Consider the following 15,764-nt stretch of genomic DNA (forward strand, 5'->3'; position numbering starts at 1 on the left):
TTCAACTTCTTAGATAACAGGGTGAATTCAAGAAAAAAAAAGGTAAACCTGCTAAAACATGGTACTGTACCTCAGAGGCAACTAACCACACAAAGCAAAGGTCATAAGGAATAATCAGACCTCCTGTTATCAGCAAAGCTACATTTGATCTGGAAAATTGTCAAGCCTGACTTTAGCTCTGGCAAACGGCACATCCACCTCTTTTGTCCAGCAGAGAAAGAAAACGCCAAAGTTACTCCGGGGCTGAACAACTTAAATGCATATCTAAAAAGGGTGTAACTGATGCTATGCTATGAAACTAAAATAGTCAGTGCATATTTATATACTATTAAATATAGTTAGCAGTATTTCCCATTCCCTCCACGTGGAACTCAGAACATCCAGCTTCAAAATTCACCCCCTCTGCTTCCCCCCTCCCCCGCCTCTCCATAGCTGAAGAGATTAGAAAGTGCAGTCAAAGCAGGGGGCAGGGGAATGAGAATGGCAAGAATCTTTATCCCTCATCCCCAAAGTCCCCTAGGCGGTGTTTAATAAACTCAGATGGCCCAATTTCAGGAGCAAAGAGCCATGCCAGTTTAGCTAAACTCATTAACAGGTCTTAGGATACTCAGTGGGCTTTTTTCTTTCTTCTTGGAGAATGAGGAGAAGGAGTAAACCCTGGAATTAAGGTTGTAACAAACTTAAAGCTTTTCTGCAGCAAATTTAGAAACACCAAAGTACTCCTGATTTTAATGCACCCACCCATCAAATCTAGGTGCTTTACGTTGTTCTTCAAAAGTCAGGCTGTACTGGCAGAAGCTTTGGACTCACTCCCACAAGCGATTCTTTGCATGCAAGTAACTACTCGACAGCCTAATGAAACTATTCTGAATACAGAAATTCACAGAACTGGGCCCTTGCCATGACTTTTGGGGAGTCACAAGTTGGGGCTGGTTTTGTCTTTTACATAAGTATGTGTATGTCCATAGCAAACACCATGATGCAGCAGAAACAGGTATTACCAAAAGCTTAGGAGTGCATGTTGAAAGTAATCAAGCTAAAATTATACAGGGTTCCACAGAACCCATTGACGCTGCTGAAAGGGAGACCCTCACAGTACTGTGGCTGACCCACTGAGTGTATGAATTGGTTCTGCACTGCACCCTAAGTTGCAGATACAGTCTAAGAAGTTATTTTAAAATTTCACGTTTCTGGATAAGACATGTACTAGAGTAAAACATTTCTCCCAGTGATGCTTAGTACATCTCTGACATCTTTGATCAGAAGAATAAGTAATCTAGACACTGAAATACAAACTTACTTTTCCTTAAAATCAATGTTCCATATTTTTTTATTTTAAAAATTCAGGAATGTGATACACAATACAATTAGCTCTCCATCACTGCAGTGTTCATGAGATTCACTGGTTTCATGCTTTGTGGGGAAAAAAAAATAATAAAATAAAAGAGACTGTGCAGTGTTTTTGAATGCTCCCAGTATTCTTGAACTGTGATCTTCAGAACCAACCAAGCCTGTGTAACCACAGACCAACCAGGTTAAAAAAAAAAATCAAGCTCTTATCACAAGCTAGCAGGCTACAGTCAGGTCTCATACAGCCAGAACAAACACAAAAATGGTGTTCCTGCTGCTATACAGCCACCACCTTAACCTGACTCTATTATATATTTCAAGGAATTTACCATCGAGGGCTAAAGAGACTCGAGGGCCCCGTTACCATCAGCTGGTGGGGCACACGTAACATGGCACATGACAGAGAGGCCGTGCAACTCCCCCTTTGCCCCCATCATCATCATCATCATCGTCACATCTGCATCCTGTCCTGATAATAAAAATAAGGTGGGGGAGAGCTTTTTTTTTTGTCTTCTAAGCTAGCCATTGCCTGCAATGGACACAGAAATAGAAAAATATGACTTCTGGTTCACAAAAAAAGATTAAATAGTTACAATGGAATTAGTGACTACAACTCCATCCATTCAGGTGCACTTACTGAAACTCTTAACCAATGATGGCAGCTGTCAAGACTTAATGGTTGCTTTCTTTTTAGAAGAGCAACAGGAGAGAAGTAAGTCAGGCTTCTCAGTGCTACTATGGTTTGTTTGGGTTTTTTTTTTCTAATAAAACTAAAGAGCAGTAGTTCTATAGCGCATTAGTAATACACAGCAGCAACTCAATTCATACTAATGACTGAGACCAATTTTAAACTAGTGAGCAAAATAATTAGTGAAAGTTTACCATAAAAAGCAAGGATACACATTTCCAAAAAAATAGTACTTTGTTCATTTCAAAATTTACTTGGTTAATACTTTGTTATATACTAGCAGTGGTAGCATATTCTGCAAATGTAGTCTCATACAAGATCTCATTTAACAGTCAACTCTAGATCATATACAGGTAACAGAAGAGTTAAGGTAATTCAAACAGAACAAAAACATATAAATACTATATTAACATATTTAAGTTAGTTTATGAGACTATACAAGCATAAACACAGAAAAACTGTGAGTGATGCTGATGGCTGTGCAGCACCAACATCCCCACGGCAGCAGAAAGATGAACTGACCCATCCACACACTGTGGATGCATCTGAGCTGCTGAGAGGCAAAATAACTGCAGGGTGCTGCACTGCACCCAAGCTAACAAACCCTGTGACAGCAGGCTCCTGTGACACTGGACTCAGCTCCTCTATTTTTCCAATGCTTTGGCATGAAGCATTTGTCCAAGTCAGGGGCACGTGGGACAGTGCTGGTCTGGCCCTGTGGGCTGCACAGGTAACACACAACACAAGGAATCCACTCATGGATAATCAAGAGTTGACTGCAGTGCTCTCCTGAGAAGTTGGGCAAGACCACTGATATGACCTGGGCCAATCCAGGTCTGACAAGCAGCAGACTGTTCTGAACTACTTAGGAGCAATTATCATACAAGATGTATTAGAAATGCAAACTAGGGAGGTGTTCTGTATCTTAAGGCAAAGCTATATTGCCTTCACTAACAAAACATTCTTTTTTTAAAAAAATTTACATTTAAATACTGTTAAAAACCTGAAAACCACAGCATCAAAGAATTTCATAAGGCCAAAACTATCCTCAGTTCCCTATGTTGTGCCTAGGTATTGCAATACATTTGTAAAAGGAGTAAATACCATGTAATTCAGTATCTTACATTCCTTCCAGTGCCTTCCAGTAACAGATCAGAGAGCTCTTCACACATGAGTTAAGCCTCACAACACCCCTGTGAGGTAGGTATGATCCCCATTTTAAGACAGGGAAACCGAGGCAGAATGTTTATCATGTCCAGAGTCATAGAGCAAACCATGGAAGATCTGAGCCGTTTTCCAGTTTTGAGCACAGAAGTAGTCAATTAAATCACAAGTCATTATTTCCCATATGTAACTTGATGGTGGATTGAAAGGGTCAGGGGGTTAGCTTAGCCTTCTTATATGTTTTATCTTCAACTCTTAACTGGTTTCTGCCAAATTTAATCCATAGACCAGTTTCTCCTTTGTTGGGGTGTAAGTTGGCAGCATACTGTAACAGCTTCTTTAGAGCCAGTTGTCAATTAACTAAGTTAATATTTTGAACAACAGACTCAGGTATTTAGTAAGTGAAATCACGTGATATATAAATAACTCTAAGGGTGAAATACAGTGAATGAAATCCTATTCCTTGCTACACTTCCTCAAAAGTCAGTGGGAGGCTCCTGAGGACACGGTGAGGACCAGGACTGCAGTCACAGCAAGTGCTTACTGACACACTCAACTACAAGCAAAACACACCACTGAATTGCTTGTTGCAGAGGCTACAGTCTATGCTTAAAAGCATGAGTTACACTGTCAGTGCTGGCAGACTTTCCCTGGGAGAACACTTCTTGACATATCTAATTCTTTTACCTTGGTAAACCGAGCAGAGTTAAAAGTGAAGCTCCAGCTCTTCATTCATAGCACTGTAAGTCAAGGATTCTTTAAACTTCAAAGACTTTTGTGACCAGACACAACTTGAAAATAAGGAAAAACACCAGAAAATCCATAAAAAATGAAAGTATGCATTACTTTATCAGTCTCACATCTTCATCACAGAGCAGTATACAGTAGCTTGAACTTCCATTCTTGTAAGAGAAAAAAAAACCAAAACCCTTTCACATCTGGTATTTTCACAAGCAGTTGATTTGAATTACCTCTCTACCAGAAAAAGGGGGGACAGTTCCTAACAATCATGTGGTGGTCTCTTTAGAATACGTTACAGGAGAAATTCAAAAGAAATGTATTCACATTCGTTCTTATATACGTTTAAGAAAAATAAGTGAAATTGCCAAGTGGTTTCCAGTTTTAAGTAGCTGTATCTTTAAAAACGTTCTATGAACTTTGGTTTCCTTAGGACTTCTAAATAAACAATATATTAAAATATCTACAAATCAAATATCAAAGGAAGGAGTAGGTCCAAGAATTCTGTAACACAAATTGAGTTCCTACATGCTTATCCCTCAAATACCTTTTTAGAGGAAAAAAATTTTTAATGTGAAGCACAGCAAAAAGTGTCTCTGCTGAAATGTTGAAACTGGTTTTCTGAAGTTGTTACAGCATTGGTGCACTTTCTGTCTGTCTCAGAACAAAGTCAACAAAACCACATTGTATCATAACAGTGACATCGTGTTCTTTAGAACAAGCATTCTAGATTTAGCAATATGACAAGAACAAGGACTTCAGCAATTACACTACTTGGCAAAATTGCATCTCCAACGTCTGTCTCTTCCTCTTGCAGTACAGCTGTTGTCAAAGTCACCAAACTCAGGCAGCACCATTCAGGGAATTACAAAGATGATTCAAACTGCTCGTTTTGGTCGATGTTTGCCTCCAGCTTAACTGAAGGGATGCTCTCTGACTTAGTCCTCCTAGTTTTTGAAAATTCAATGACGACTTCTGAACAAGAAATACTAAGAGACGAAGATTTTTCTGTCTTCTTTGCAATACTATCTTCTCCCGTTCCACAACACTGCTTCAAAGCACACTGAGTTCTGCAAGGAAACTCACATTTCCCTCTCCCTGATTCAGAGCCAACTCTGGCAAACTCAGGCTGAATGGTAGTTGCATGAATCCCTTCGTCATGAAAGATTTCTTTTATGCGCTTTGCCACCATCATGTATGTGGAAGGGTCAGGACACTTTATGTGAGCAGTGCCAATGATCCTACTGCCTGCCAGCTGCCAGATGTGCAGCTCGTGGACTGCTTCAACCCCTTCAAGGGTGCGTAATTTCGAGTTCAAAGAATGAACATCTATATCCTTGGGAACAGTCTGTAGCAGTATAAGGGCTGACTCCCTAAGTAACGGGTAAGTTGTGTAAAGGAGTATACAGACCATGATCAAACAAAGGACGGGATCTAAGTATAGCAACCAGCATGGACCAGCCACCGCAATGCTCCCTTGCTCAGACTTGTTTGCTCTGCTAAGTGTTTGGGATAAAGTAGCATTTTCCGTGCAGTGATTACTGACACATGGATTAAAGCACGGCCCATCTCTGGGGCATGGATTCCACAAACCATAAAAGAGCAAGGCATTCACTACAACAATGACTGAACCTAAGGCATCTCCAAAAACATGCAGAAAAACTCCACGCATGTTAAGCTGTGCACTAGAGTCTTCTTCAACCTCCTCTACATCCAGAGGATAATGACCAGCATTCCCATTCACTTGTAGGTCAGTCATGTCGTCTTTCATATCGCCTGACAAGAAAACAGTAACATGATTAGGCATATGCTATAATACACATTAAAATAATGCCACACAGAATAATAACCAAACACCAAGCTCCCCATGTTAAATACAAAACTGAAAAGCAGGCAACTCAACTCATATAACAACTCTACCCATAGCAACATTTTGTCTGGCTGAGAAATACTCAGTTGTCCAAATAAGTGAGTTAAGTAGTCTAGAAGGCAACTGTTTCTACATAAAGCTTAAAGGTGTAGAATGGTCAAGTGTGAAGATAATAGCATTTTAACTTATTCTACTGAAAAACTTTTCACATTTTCCAGTTGTTTAACCATTTGACTACTCACTGTTAATTTCTTAAGACACAGAATTTCAAAGCACCTATAAAAAAGCTGGTTAAATAGCTACATAACTTACATTTGTTCTCTCTTCTGAAAAGCCATGAGGCCAAGCACATTGCTAAAATCTCATAATATAATCTCATAGGACTGCATTGCTATTTTATATTAATTTTTTATTTTTTTTTTAAATTTTTGAGTCCAGAAGATTAAAAACTGTCTGGCTATTGCTTTATAGTAACTTTTTCTCAAGTTTAGAAGTTAATTTCCAAAAGACTTCTAAATTCAAGGAAAGCAAAATTTTTCTGAGATGGCATATGAAGTCAGAACAGCTGTGAGATACAACGAGCTGAGTTTTTAGGTCTGCAGAATTATCAGCAGTATTCACTACAGGACAGTCTAGGTTACCACCAAAGCTCTCAGAGGCTATTAACTACTTATTTATATTTCAGAATACATAAAAACAGCATTAAGTGACATACAGCTGTTGAATGACATACATTTCTTGATGCCCAAAGCCACATGCAATGCATAAGCGGACATTTTAGTGCCCTCCTCTGCCAAACCCGCCTGCAATATTACTGCTCCATCCCACCTAAATAGCTATATAGGAATAAATGTACACATAACTACAGAGAAGAATGTTTTCTGAAAGAGAAACATCTTCCATTGTTCAAAATTAAAAGCGTTTTTCACGTTTGATCTCCTACTTTCCTCCAAAAGTGTTTCCTCAATGTTAAAGAAATGTAGCAAGTACTGTCCACTGGCCTGATAAACTGGAAGATGGAGCTGCTACTTCAGTGGTTATTCAGTTCACAGCTCTGTAAACATTAACAGGTTAGTATGACCCAATCTGCTCTCATGACTATGATTCTGTAATCATAAAGTGTCTACAAGTTCTTTCCTCTCTGAAGGAGGGTGAACTCCTACAAAGGCAGCAAAGCGAGTCAGTTCCATGCCCCAGGCTCACAAACTCATGCACATAGTTATGTCCTAAAGCTCCAGCTACATTTTCCACACAGCTTCTAGGAGCTACAGAGTTTGGGACCTGTAACTTCACAGAAAAATAAATAAATTAAAAGAAAATATCTCAGGTTACAGAGTTCAGACCTCAAGGTCCACGAGGAGAGCAAGGAAAGAGGAACTTTTCTGTCACTGGGGCACACCAAGTACTCGCTGAAAAGAGGATTTGGAAAGTCAGTAGACCTATGTATAAAGGTGAGTAACAGGAAACACAGTTCCAGAAAGATAGATTTTTAGGAATTTTTTTTTTAGTGGCAAAACATTAGAATGTTTACATTTGATATATGCTCCTTTAAATCTAACTATAAACTGATTACTTTATGTGGAGTATATGCACAAAGATAACTGTGCAGGACTAGCCCCCTAAGGCTATCTCTAGCTTTCCACTTCCACTTTGGGAAATCAGGGTCTACCCCTTTGTGCAGTTCCCAGGGAAAGCAAAGTAGCATTCTCAGTCATTTCCCTGGTCCTTCACCTACACATCTTACAGCTACAACTTAAGCACCTTTACCTGTAACATTTACATGGGTAAACTATGAATACCTCCATCCATTACATAACCATGGCAGGGCACAGAAGGAAATACAAACTTATTTCAAAGTTTAACTGTGACCAAAATTATGCCCTATTACCACCTAAATACCCACAACAAATTATTTGTTATTGCCAACAAATTATTTGTTATTGCCAGGACATCCATGAGAAATTCCAGACAGCGTAGCTCAAAATAACAGGCATTTAATCCATGCTGTAAATTAATCTCTTAGTTTAGAACAAGTCCAAAACTTGGCTAAAAGCACAACTTTTCACCACATTTCACCATCAAAGAAAAATTCACAAGCCACAGTCTCTATCAGCTCAACAGTTACGGGAGTTTTACATCTTTTAGAACTAATTATTAGGATACCTTTACTGTTATTATATGGTCAAGATAACGGTGTGCTATCTTTACAGGAACTTTTGTATCTTCTTGCAAAACCTGTCTTTTCAAAACCAAAATGGACTCATAACACTAGAGAGAAACTGCAAAGTTTCTCCATCCTGAACTGGAGTCTACTACTTCAGAAAAAAATGGAACTGAACCAAAGTTCACTCTCCTCAATCAAAGCTCAATTTCAGCCGAAACAGTTGTCTGTTGTCACCCTGAAGAGAAAGGAGATACATGGGATCTGTAGATTGAAACCCCTTCTTCCTGGCAACAGGGATGCCATATGATAAGCAGAGAAAGGGCAATTAGGTATCTCTCTCTGCTAGCACGCAGTTTGACTTCAACGACCTAACTTCAAAACAAACTATGCAGGCTTCTGGATCCATTAAAAAAATAACCCAAGAAATTCCTTCCCACAAAAGAGTCAGTTTGATCACAGCTGGGAAGGGGTGAGATTTTAAATTTATCTCTGTGTGCAGGCGAGTGGGAAGGTGCTGGCTTTAGAAAGCTAATTCTAAGAAACCACGCGTATACGCTGCCACCGGTGAGCTCCACATGCAGTGCCTACTGCACGACTTGCACAGCTCTGACTGGTAACTTCTAAGCTTTCTTCCTATTAATACGGATGCCATGAAGAAGTACGTTACTGCAATGGAATATACCTCAGTATATTATGTTCAGGTTGAGGTTATCTTCTCAGATAACCAACCCAAAGGAGAGACGAGGCTCTCAGGCCCAAGGTGTTGCGCTGGGCTCTATTTGATGTGCAGCGGCTTCAGAAGGCATTAGGGCAACGTCTTGTGACAGCTTGTGTCGCTAGGCTAAAAACCACTTGTCATGTGCCTTCTCTACCGGCACCAACTTTTTCTAAGGCAAACTGTTTTACCCTCAGACTCTTCCGCACAACTTGGGGCGCTGCTTCTAGCACTTGAAGGAAAGCTGTGAGACAGAGGTGCAAGGGTCTGCGCTCAAAGTCTCCTGCCTCTTCCCCAGGAGGAAGGATGGGTGGTCTCCGTTAAGCCTGCACCAGGTGGAGCAGGATGCCCACCACCTTCCTCAGGGAAATGACTTCTCTCCTGCTTTACCGACACCTCTATGCGAGGATGGGACAGAGGCATCGAAGGACTTACCCAGCTTCTCTTGGCTGACTCCGTTGGAGCTGCTACAGTTCTCCACCAAGGTGCTGGTCTCCTCCCGGTGCAGCGCGGCTTCCCCATCCCCGGGGGCCTGCTCGGGCTTGGGGCCGCTGCGGGAGTGATGCCTGCCGCTGTGCGAGTGCCCGTGGCCGTGAGAATGCCCGTGCCCCCCGACTCCGTGGTGGTTGAAGAGGCAGAGCCCCAGCAGGTTGATGATGAGCCCCGCCACCCCCACGCCGATGACCACCAGCGGCTGCTGGATCTCGTGTGGCTCCGTGAAGCGCTCAATGGCCTCCAGCAGGATGGTGAAGCAGAGGGCGGTAAGGAAGACGGCGTTGACGAGGGCGCCCATCACCTCGGCCCGCACCCACCCGAAGGTGTTCTTCTTGGTGGCGCGGGTGCGCTGGGCGAAGCGCACGGCCACCAAAGCCACGACCAGGGCCATGACATCGGAGAGCATGTGGAAGGAGTCGGAGAGCATGGCCAGCGACGACGTGACCCGGCTCACCACCACCTCCACCACGAAGAAGAGGAAGGTGAGCGCCAGCATGCACAGCAGCCGCGCCCGCCGGTTCTGACACCACCGCGGCCCGCCCGTCCCCTTCGCCGCCATCCCCCCGCACATCGCGCCGGGGCGGCGGCGGCAGCAGCAGCAGCAGCAGCAGAGGCAGAGGCGGCGGCAGCAGCAGCGGCGGCAGCGGCGGCTGCCGGCCCGGCTCGGCGTGAGGTGCGAGGCGTGCGGCCGGTAGTCGGCGCGGCGAGCGGCCCGCGGGCGCGGCGGAGCCCCCGAGGAGGACGAGCGCGGCCCCTTCCCCGGTGCCGCCGGCCCGGACACCACCGCTCCCTCCGCTATCACCGGGCGAGCAAACTTTGCACCCGAGCCCCCTCACTCTTTCCACACGGAACCCGAGCCGGCACGGACACGCCCCCCCGCCCGCGCCCCATTGGACACCGCCCCCCCCTCCGCTCCACCGGGGCCGCCCGCCCCCGCCCCGCACCTCGCTCGCCATTGGCCAGCGCTCCCTCGCGACAGGCGGCCCCGCCCCTCCTGGTACTGCCCGTTGGCCGCCGCCGCCCCGCCCTACCGGGTCGGGCCGGAGGAGGGGGGCGGGGCAGGGCGTGACGTCCCGGGAGCGGCGCTTCCGATTGGCCGAGCCCCTCCGCCTCCCCCACCCCCCCCGCTCCCGCTGTCCCGCCGGGTCCCGCCCCGCGGCGAGCGGGACTCGTGCAAAAGGTGCGCTCGCTTCACACGGCCCCCACCGCCGCGCGCTCGGGGCGGGGCTCCCCCTGCGGGCCGGGCCGGGTGCAGGGCACGTTCAGACGGGGCCGCAGGGTCGAGGAGGGCAGGGGGTGTGACGTCACGCTGCCGAGCGGGGGCCTTTGTGGCGTCACACGGCGGGGGCCGTTAGGGCAGCGCCGGCCGCCTCCTGAGGAGGGTGAGGGTGGGGAGGGGTCGGGGCCGGGGTGGCAGCGGGTGACCCTGCCCCCGAGGCCAGGGGTGGGTGCGGCCCGCCCAGCCCCCCCCTCCTCCGGCCGGCGCGGCGGGGCGGAGCCGAGCCCCGGGAGGTGGCTGGCGCCGGCGAGGGTCGTCGTGGGGGCAGGGGTCTGTGTGTCTGCGGGGGGATGGATGTTGCGCCGATACTGCGAAACCCGGGTGCCGGGCAGGGGCCGCGGTCGTCCACCCCTTGACCCCCGGCAGCCTGTCCCCGATGCCTTCCCCAGGTCCCGCCCGGTCCCCTGTCGGTGCCGAAGCCCCGGCTTCCCGCCGAGGGTGTTTTGTTCCTGTTGGGTTATACACGTGGAACGGAGTCGCGGTTCCCGAGGCGCCAGAAGCGGTCCCTCTGCTTCTGCCTCCTCGGAGAGGGTGTCGGAACCGGCCACCGGCCCGCAAGCTGCGCCAGGTCGGCACCCATCCCCATCTGCCAAATCAGGGGGCCCGTTTTCTGTCTGCCACACACCCTGTAGGACATCCCAATAGTTACACCTTACGCCCTCCCTAACTCCTAGTTTTGTCGGAAGCTTGGCTGTTTTGCTGGGGGATTTTATTTAATTTTTTATTTAATTTTTTCATGTTGTGTCACTGAGTGCAATAGGATGAGTGGTGAGGCAGTGGTAACTGATGAGCAGTTGCAAATTTGGGGAGAATAAACTAATTTTGCTTGAGGAAGCTTTGAAAAGCTGTAATATGGGCAAAAACATAAATACCCTAAAAAACCTCGTCCCCAGATAGTATTTGTTGCATTAAAGTTGTAGCTATAAAGGAAAGGGAAAGCAAATATTTTCAGACAAACAGGAAAAAACCACCAACATAATAACAAAAAAGAACAAAAAACCAAAACCCAAAACCATTAATTTTAAAAAGCAGAGTTGACCTCTTGATTTGCTTGCTGTGTACCAGGGAGCCAACAAACATGGCACCAAGAGAGAGAGGAGTCCAAGAATCTTCATGAGCAGGCAATGGAGGACAAACAAATGGCTATAGCTATTCACAGCTGTAGAGGTGTAGCAATGTGTGTTAATGTAAGGATGCAGTAAGAAAACTGGTGCCTTGAAAAGAAAGAACAAGAATGGAAAAGTCTGTTGCTATACTTGGAAGTTCCAAAGAGATGATGATTCAGGGTCCATACAGAGGTTCCTGACAGATGGAGTTGGACAGTTGGATCATTTCATTAATAAGTTGACAGAAGGTCAAGGTTTTCACAAGAAAAGTTACCAACAAGTGTAACCAGGAGCAGTGCTTCAGGACAGGCTTTGCCTAAGCTCAGCAGAGTCCCAGCGAGTCCACATCTGTCGACCACGTTGCTCTGTTCTGTGCATGGCACCCCCTCCTCTTCACTTGTGCTGCTGTGTTGTCCTCTTCCCATCGCAGACCCAGCTTGGGCACCAGGGCCACTGCTTTGCTGACTGTGATCCTGGAGCCTGGTTCCTCTGTGTTTCTGCACGTGTCAAAAACAAGGTCTGCTACGTTCTGTTTCATGGTGGAAACCCATGTGGAACGCTTTAATGACCATCATCAAGAGTACAGTAACAGAGTCAGTAATTAGATTGCTCTAACATTCTTCTCTTCTGTTTGGGCTTTCTATATGCCATCGTTTAATAAGTTTATATCCATCGTTCTATATACATCGTTTAATAAGATGTAAATAACCAGGAAGCTGAGCAGCAATTACACACTGAAATGGAACATGCCCCTGTCTCCTTCTCACCCCCACGCAAGGCCATTAGTTAATAAGGAAAAATTACGCAAATTTAGTATATATGGGTCAAAGAAACTGGTACAGCTCAAACCGTTTTTTAATTCCTGCAGGTGTGGCAGGTTGTAATTTTACAGGGATTGTAGTTAATCCAATGGAATTTAGCTAGGAAGGAAGGGAGGACAAGGAGTTTGTACTCCCTTGTTTGTCATTCCACTTCAGGAATTACTGAATACAAGTGTTAGGGGCAACCAGGTGTTAGTTGGTTGCCCCTTGATGCCGTGATAGTTTTCTGGATCAAAAGTACTTGGTCCCCTCCTGCATGGAATAAACAGGATATAAATATCAGTACCCTCAGGAATAGGACTTAATCAACACTGAATATAAACCGTGTCAAGAGCTTTGACTGACTTACGGGAAGGGAGTTATGGCTTTTTTTATCTTCTTTCTTGGTATGTAAGCAATGTCTAGGTCAATTTGTGATGCTTCTGACAGTTCCTTACCACAAGACCTGCTATGCTTCTCTAGGGTACCATACTATTTGGTCTCTTGTTTGTGATCCTGCCCATGTCTAGGACAGCTTCTCTACCTGCTATCCCAGGCTGAATACTGAATTCCTCTTGGAACCAAAAGTCACAAGACATGGGCGATTTACTTTGGGAGAGTGAGAGGGCACACTTTCTTCCCAGGCAGGAAGTAATAATGATCCTCAAGTCTTCCACTGCTCCCTGATGAATAGGAGTATAGTTTTGTCCCACTGACAGGACCCAGCAGCCACCATTGTCTTCGTTGGCTTCAAATACAGGGACTTGGATGAATAATCCCCTGTGGCAGCCCAGTCCCACTGCAGGACATGTCAAGCATAGACCAGCAGCTGAACCACACAAGAGTTCATGTGTCTATCTCTTCCCCAGAATCTCATAAACCAGTGTGCTATACACTGCTGTTCCCAGGCTTTTCTATTGTATTATCAAACATCAGCATCCAAGAAGAACAGGGTTAGTTCCTAAAGTTAGGGCTGTGCATCTGGCAACATTATAAATTTTAAGGTTAAAGGGAAAGAGACTGATAAAGGTACCTAATGAAGGCATAAGTGGTTTGTTACAGCAGAACATTTTGTTCCTGCCTATTCTTTTGAGAATACTACGTCTTCAGGGAGAACTCTGGGGCTTTTGTTGTTTTGATTGGGTTTTTTTAGGCTTCCAGGCATTGTTCATGACTCACCCAATTCTTTCTTGGCTCAGCTTCCGATCTGCACACATGGAGGGGCCTGTCTCCAAATCTGTTTGCTCGCCATGCTCTGTGGTCCAAGGGGAGGAGTAACTGAGTCTTCTGTATGCAGCTTCATACCACCCCCCAGAAGCAGGGTGATGGGCTAGAGGAAGGCTAAACAGAAAGCTGCTGCTTGTCACCTGTTCTGAAATAAAATGTTTTGTGCTGGGAGCTGCTGAGCTCTCCTAAATCAGCTGAGCACTGTGGGAAGAGTGAGACTTTGCCTGGGAGATTCACTATTACTCAGCGTGCTTGCTGAGCAAATAAAGTCACTGCTTTTTGCTTTGAATTTCTGCACAAGCTTACAAATGGTGAGAGCTCAGCCATGGAGGGTGCTTCACCACTCTGTGTCTTTCCACTTGGAAAAGGTGAAACCCTGTCTACAAACCACTAACAAGGTCACATATTACAGGGCATACTGCCTCCTTTTAACACCTAACTTGTTCCCTTTCTGTGCAGTCATCAGACCTCTCTGCTCCTAATAAAGGCTTGTGGGACTCTGGCAAACATGACTCCATCTGTCTGTTCCACTTCAAGGCTGTCAGTGTTCATTTTAGGCTGTGTTTCTTGCGGGCAATGTCTCTCTCTGTTAGCTGTCCCTACAAGGTTTCTTCAAATTAGATCCAGTCAGCAACACCAAAGCGAGCAGAAGCAGTCACTGTCCAGTTACCTACATAAACAAGTTTGTTCCTTCTAATGAAAAACAATACAAATGAAAAGTGAGTGTTACTATTCACATAGCTGCATGCCAAATTCACTGTTACATCCTGATTCAGGAAAGCAGCTTTATCAAGGAAAGGACTTAAACATGTGTTTGCAGTTAATTAAAAGGCCTTCTTTGAGCAGAGGTGAATTATGCATGTGCTTACACGCTTTTGCTTGTGACTTCTGCAGAAAGACTATAGCTGTAATTGGCATTCAGATAGAAAAAGAAGACTGTCTCACTCTCTATATATTAGAGAGATTTCTTCTACCTGGTTACTCTCCCAGTGAAATCTGGACCCTCTGGAAGCCAGTGGCAGAACTCCAGACAAGTTGAGGCTATACTTCTGAACCTTGCAAACCCCACTTCTTTCCCTTCCAAAATCTTTTCTGCCTGTTAAAGAAACAATGGTTTCATAAGTTTGCCTTTCTTATGTCCATATTTGATCTTTGCTTTCTAAGTTAGTTATTTTGCTTTCTTAATATCAGTCTGTTTACTTGATCCAATGGCATTTGGCAGCCTGCAGCTGCTTCATAACTTCTGGCACAATTAGCTGCACAGCCAATCTATAAATGTTTTTAATGAACATGCTTGGGTTTTTTCTAGTGGATTTAAGAGCATTTCCTGGCTGCTTTGGTTACCACTTTGTCTGCTTCTGGTACAGCCAGCATTTTCTTAAAATTCACGAGTAGGCAGGCAAAATTGTTGCCTTATTTTGCTGTGAAGTTAATGCTAATAAGGTGTTAGTTAAAGCTAATACCTTATTCAGCCAATGCTCAAGTGGATCCTACTAGAAAAATCACCACCATATTAATCGTTAAAGGAAAAAAAAAGTCAGAAAAAATATGTTATTTTTCACTTTTGCACACAGTGTGGCTCTCTTGGAAAGACAGTAACAATGATTCAACTGAGATGGTAAAATTCGATAAATATGGAATTCATGGAATGTTAAAAATGTCTTCGCAGCTGATTGCTCATTAACATCTTTAATTATTAGTGAAATAAACTATCCATGGGGCATTTTCAATAAATCATACTGTTTAGCTGTGTCTTTTATTATCTTTAGAAAGAACATGAGACTTGTAGCTCTAACCTAAGCCAATCATTTTGGCCTTGTGGCAATGAGTATCAATGAATCACCAGGGATTTGCTGAGGATGGACACTGAGGGTTCTGTGTGCTGATCACTGTGGTGCCTCCTCCAACCACCTGCCTACAGCATCAGACCCTGTGAGAGAACATACAAGATTTTCTGGCATCAAAGCTGGTTGTTTGGGGGTGGGAGTTCCACTGTCAATGTAGGATACTGGATTTCATTGGTGTAGGATTTATAAAGGTCTTTTGCTGCAGAAAGTTGCTCAGATCCTTTGAGATAAGTCCCTAGAAGTCCCTACAAGAACAGCTAATGCTGTAGGGAAATTATAAGCATGCATATTCTGGCATTTGAAAAGTCAGTTCAAAACTAG

The 15,764-nt window shown here is 44.8% G+C and overlaps 1 protein-coding gene and 1 long non-coding RNA gene across 2 annotated transcripts; one reads left to right on the forward strand and one right to left on the reverse strand.

The window, feature by feature from the left end:
- Positions 1 to 1,312: 1,312 nt before the first annotated feature.
- SLC30A1 (solute carrier family 30 member 1) lies at positions 1,313 to 10,013 on the reverse strand. Its single transcript, XM_071739578.1, has 2 exons — positions 9,125 to 10,013; positions 1,313 to 5,716 (listed from the first exon to the last, which is right to left on the reverse strand). The coding sequence occupies exons 1-2, from the start codon at positions 9,753 to 9,755 to the stop codon at positions 4,806 to 4,808; spliced, it is 1,542 nt and encodes a 513-aa protein (XP_071595679.1). The 5' UTR covers positions 9,756 to 10,013; the 3' UTR covers positions 1,313 to 4,805.
- A 1,176-nt stretch (positions 10,014 to 11,189) lies between these two features.
- LOC139794260 (uncharacterized) lies at positions 11,190 to 15,342 on the forward strand. The gene is made up of 2 exons (XR_011725054.1): positions 11,190 to 12,086; positions 13,569 to 15,342. It is a non-coding gene; the product is annotated as an uncharacterized lncRNA (long non-coding RNA).
- Positions 15,343 to 15,764: the final 422 nt, after the last annotated feature.

This window comes from Heliangelus exortis, chromosome 3 (assembly GCF_036169615.1).
Source record: "Heliangelus exortis chromosome 3, bHelExo1.hap1, whole genome shotgun sequence".
Lineage (NCBI taxonomy): Eukaryota > Metazoa > Chordata > Aves > Apodiformes > Trochilidae > Heliangelus > Heliangelus exortis.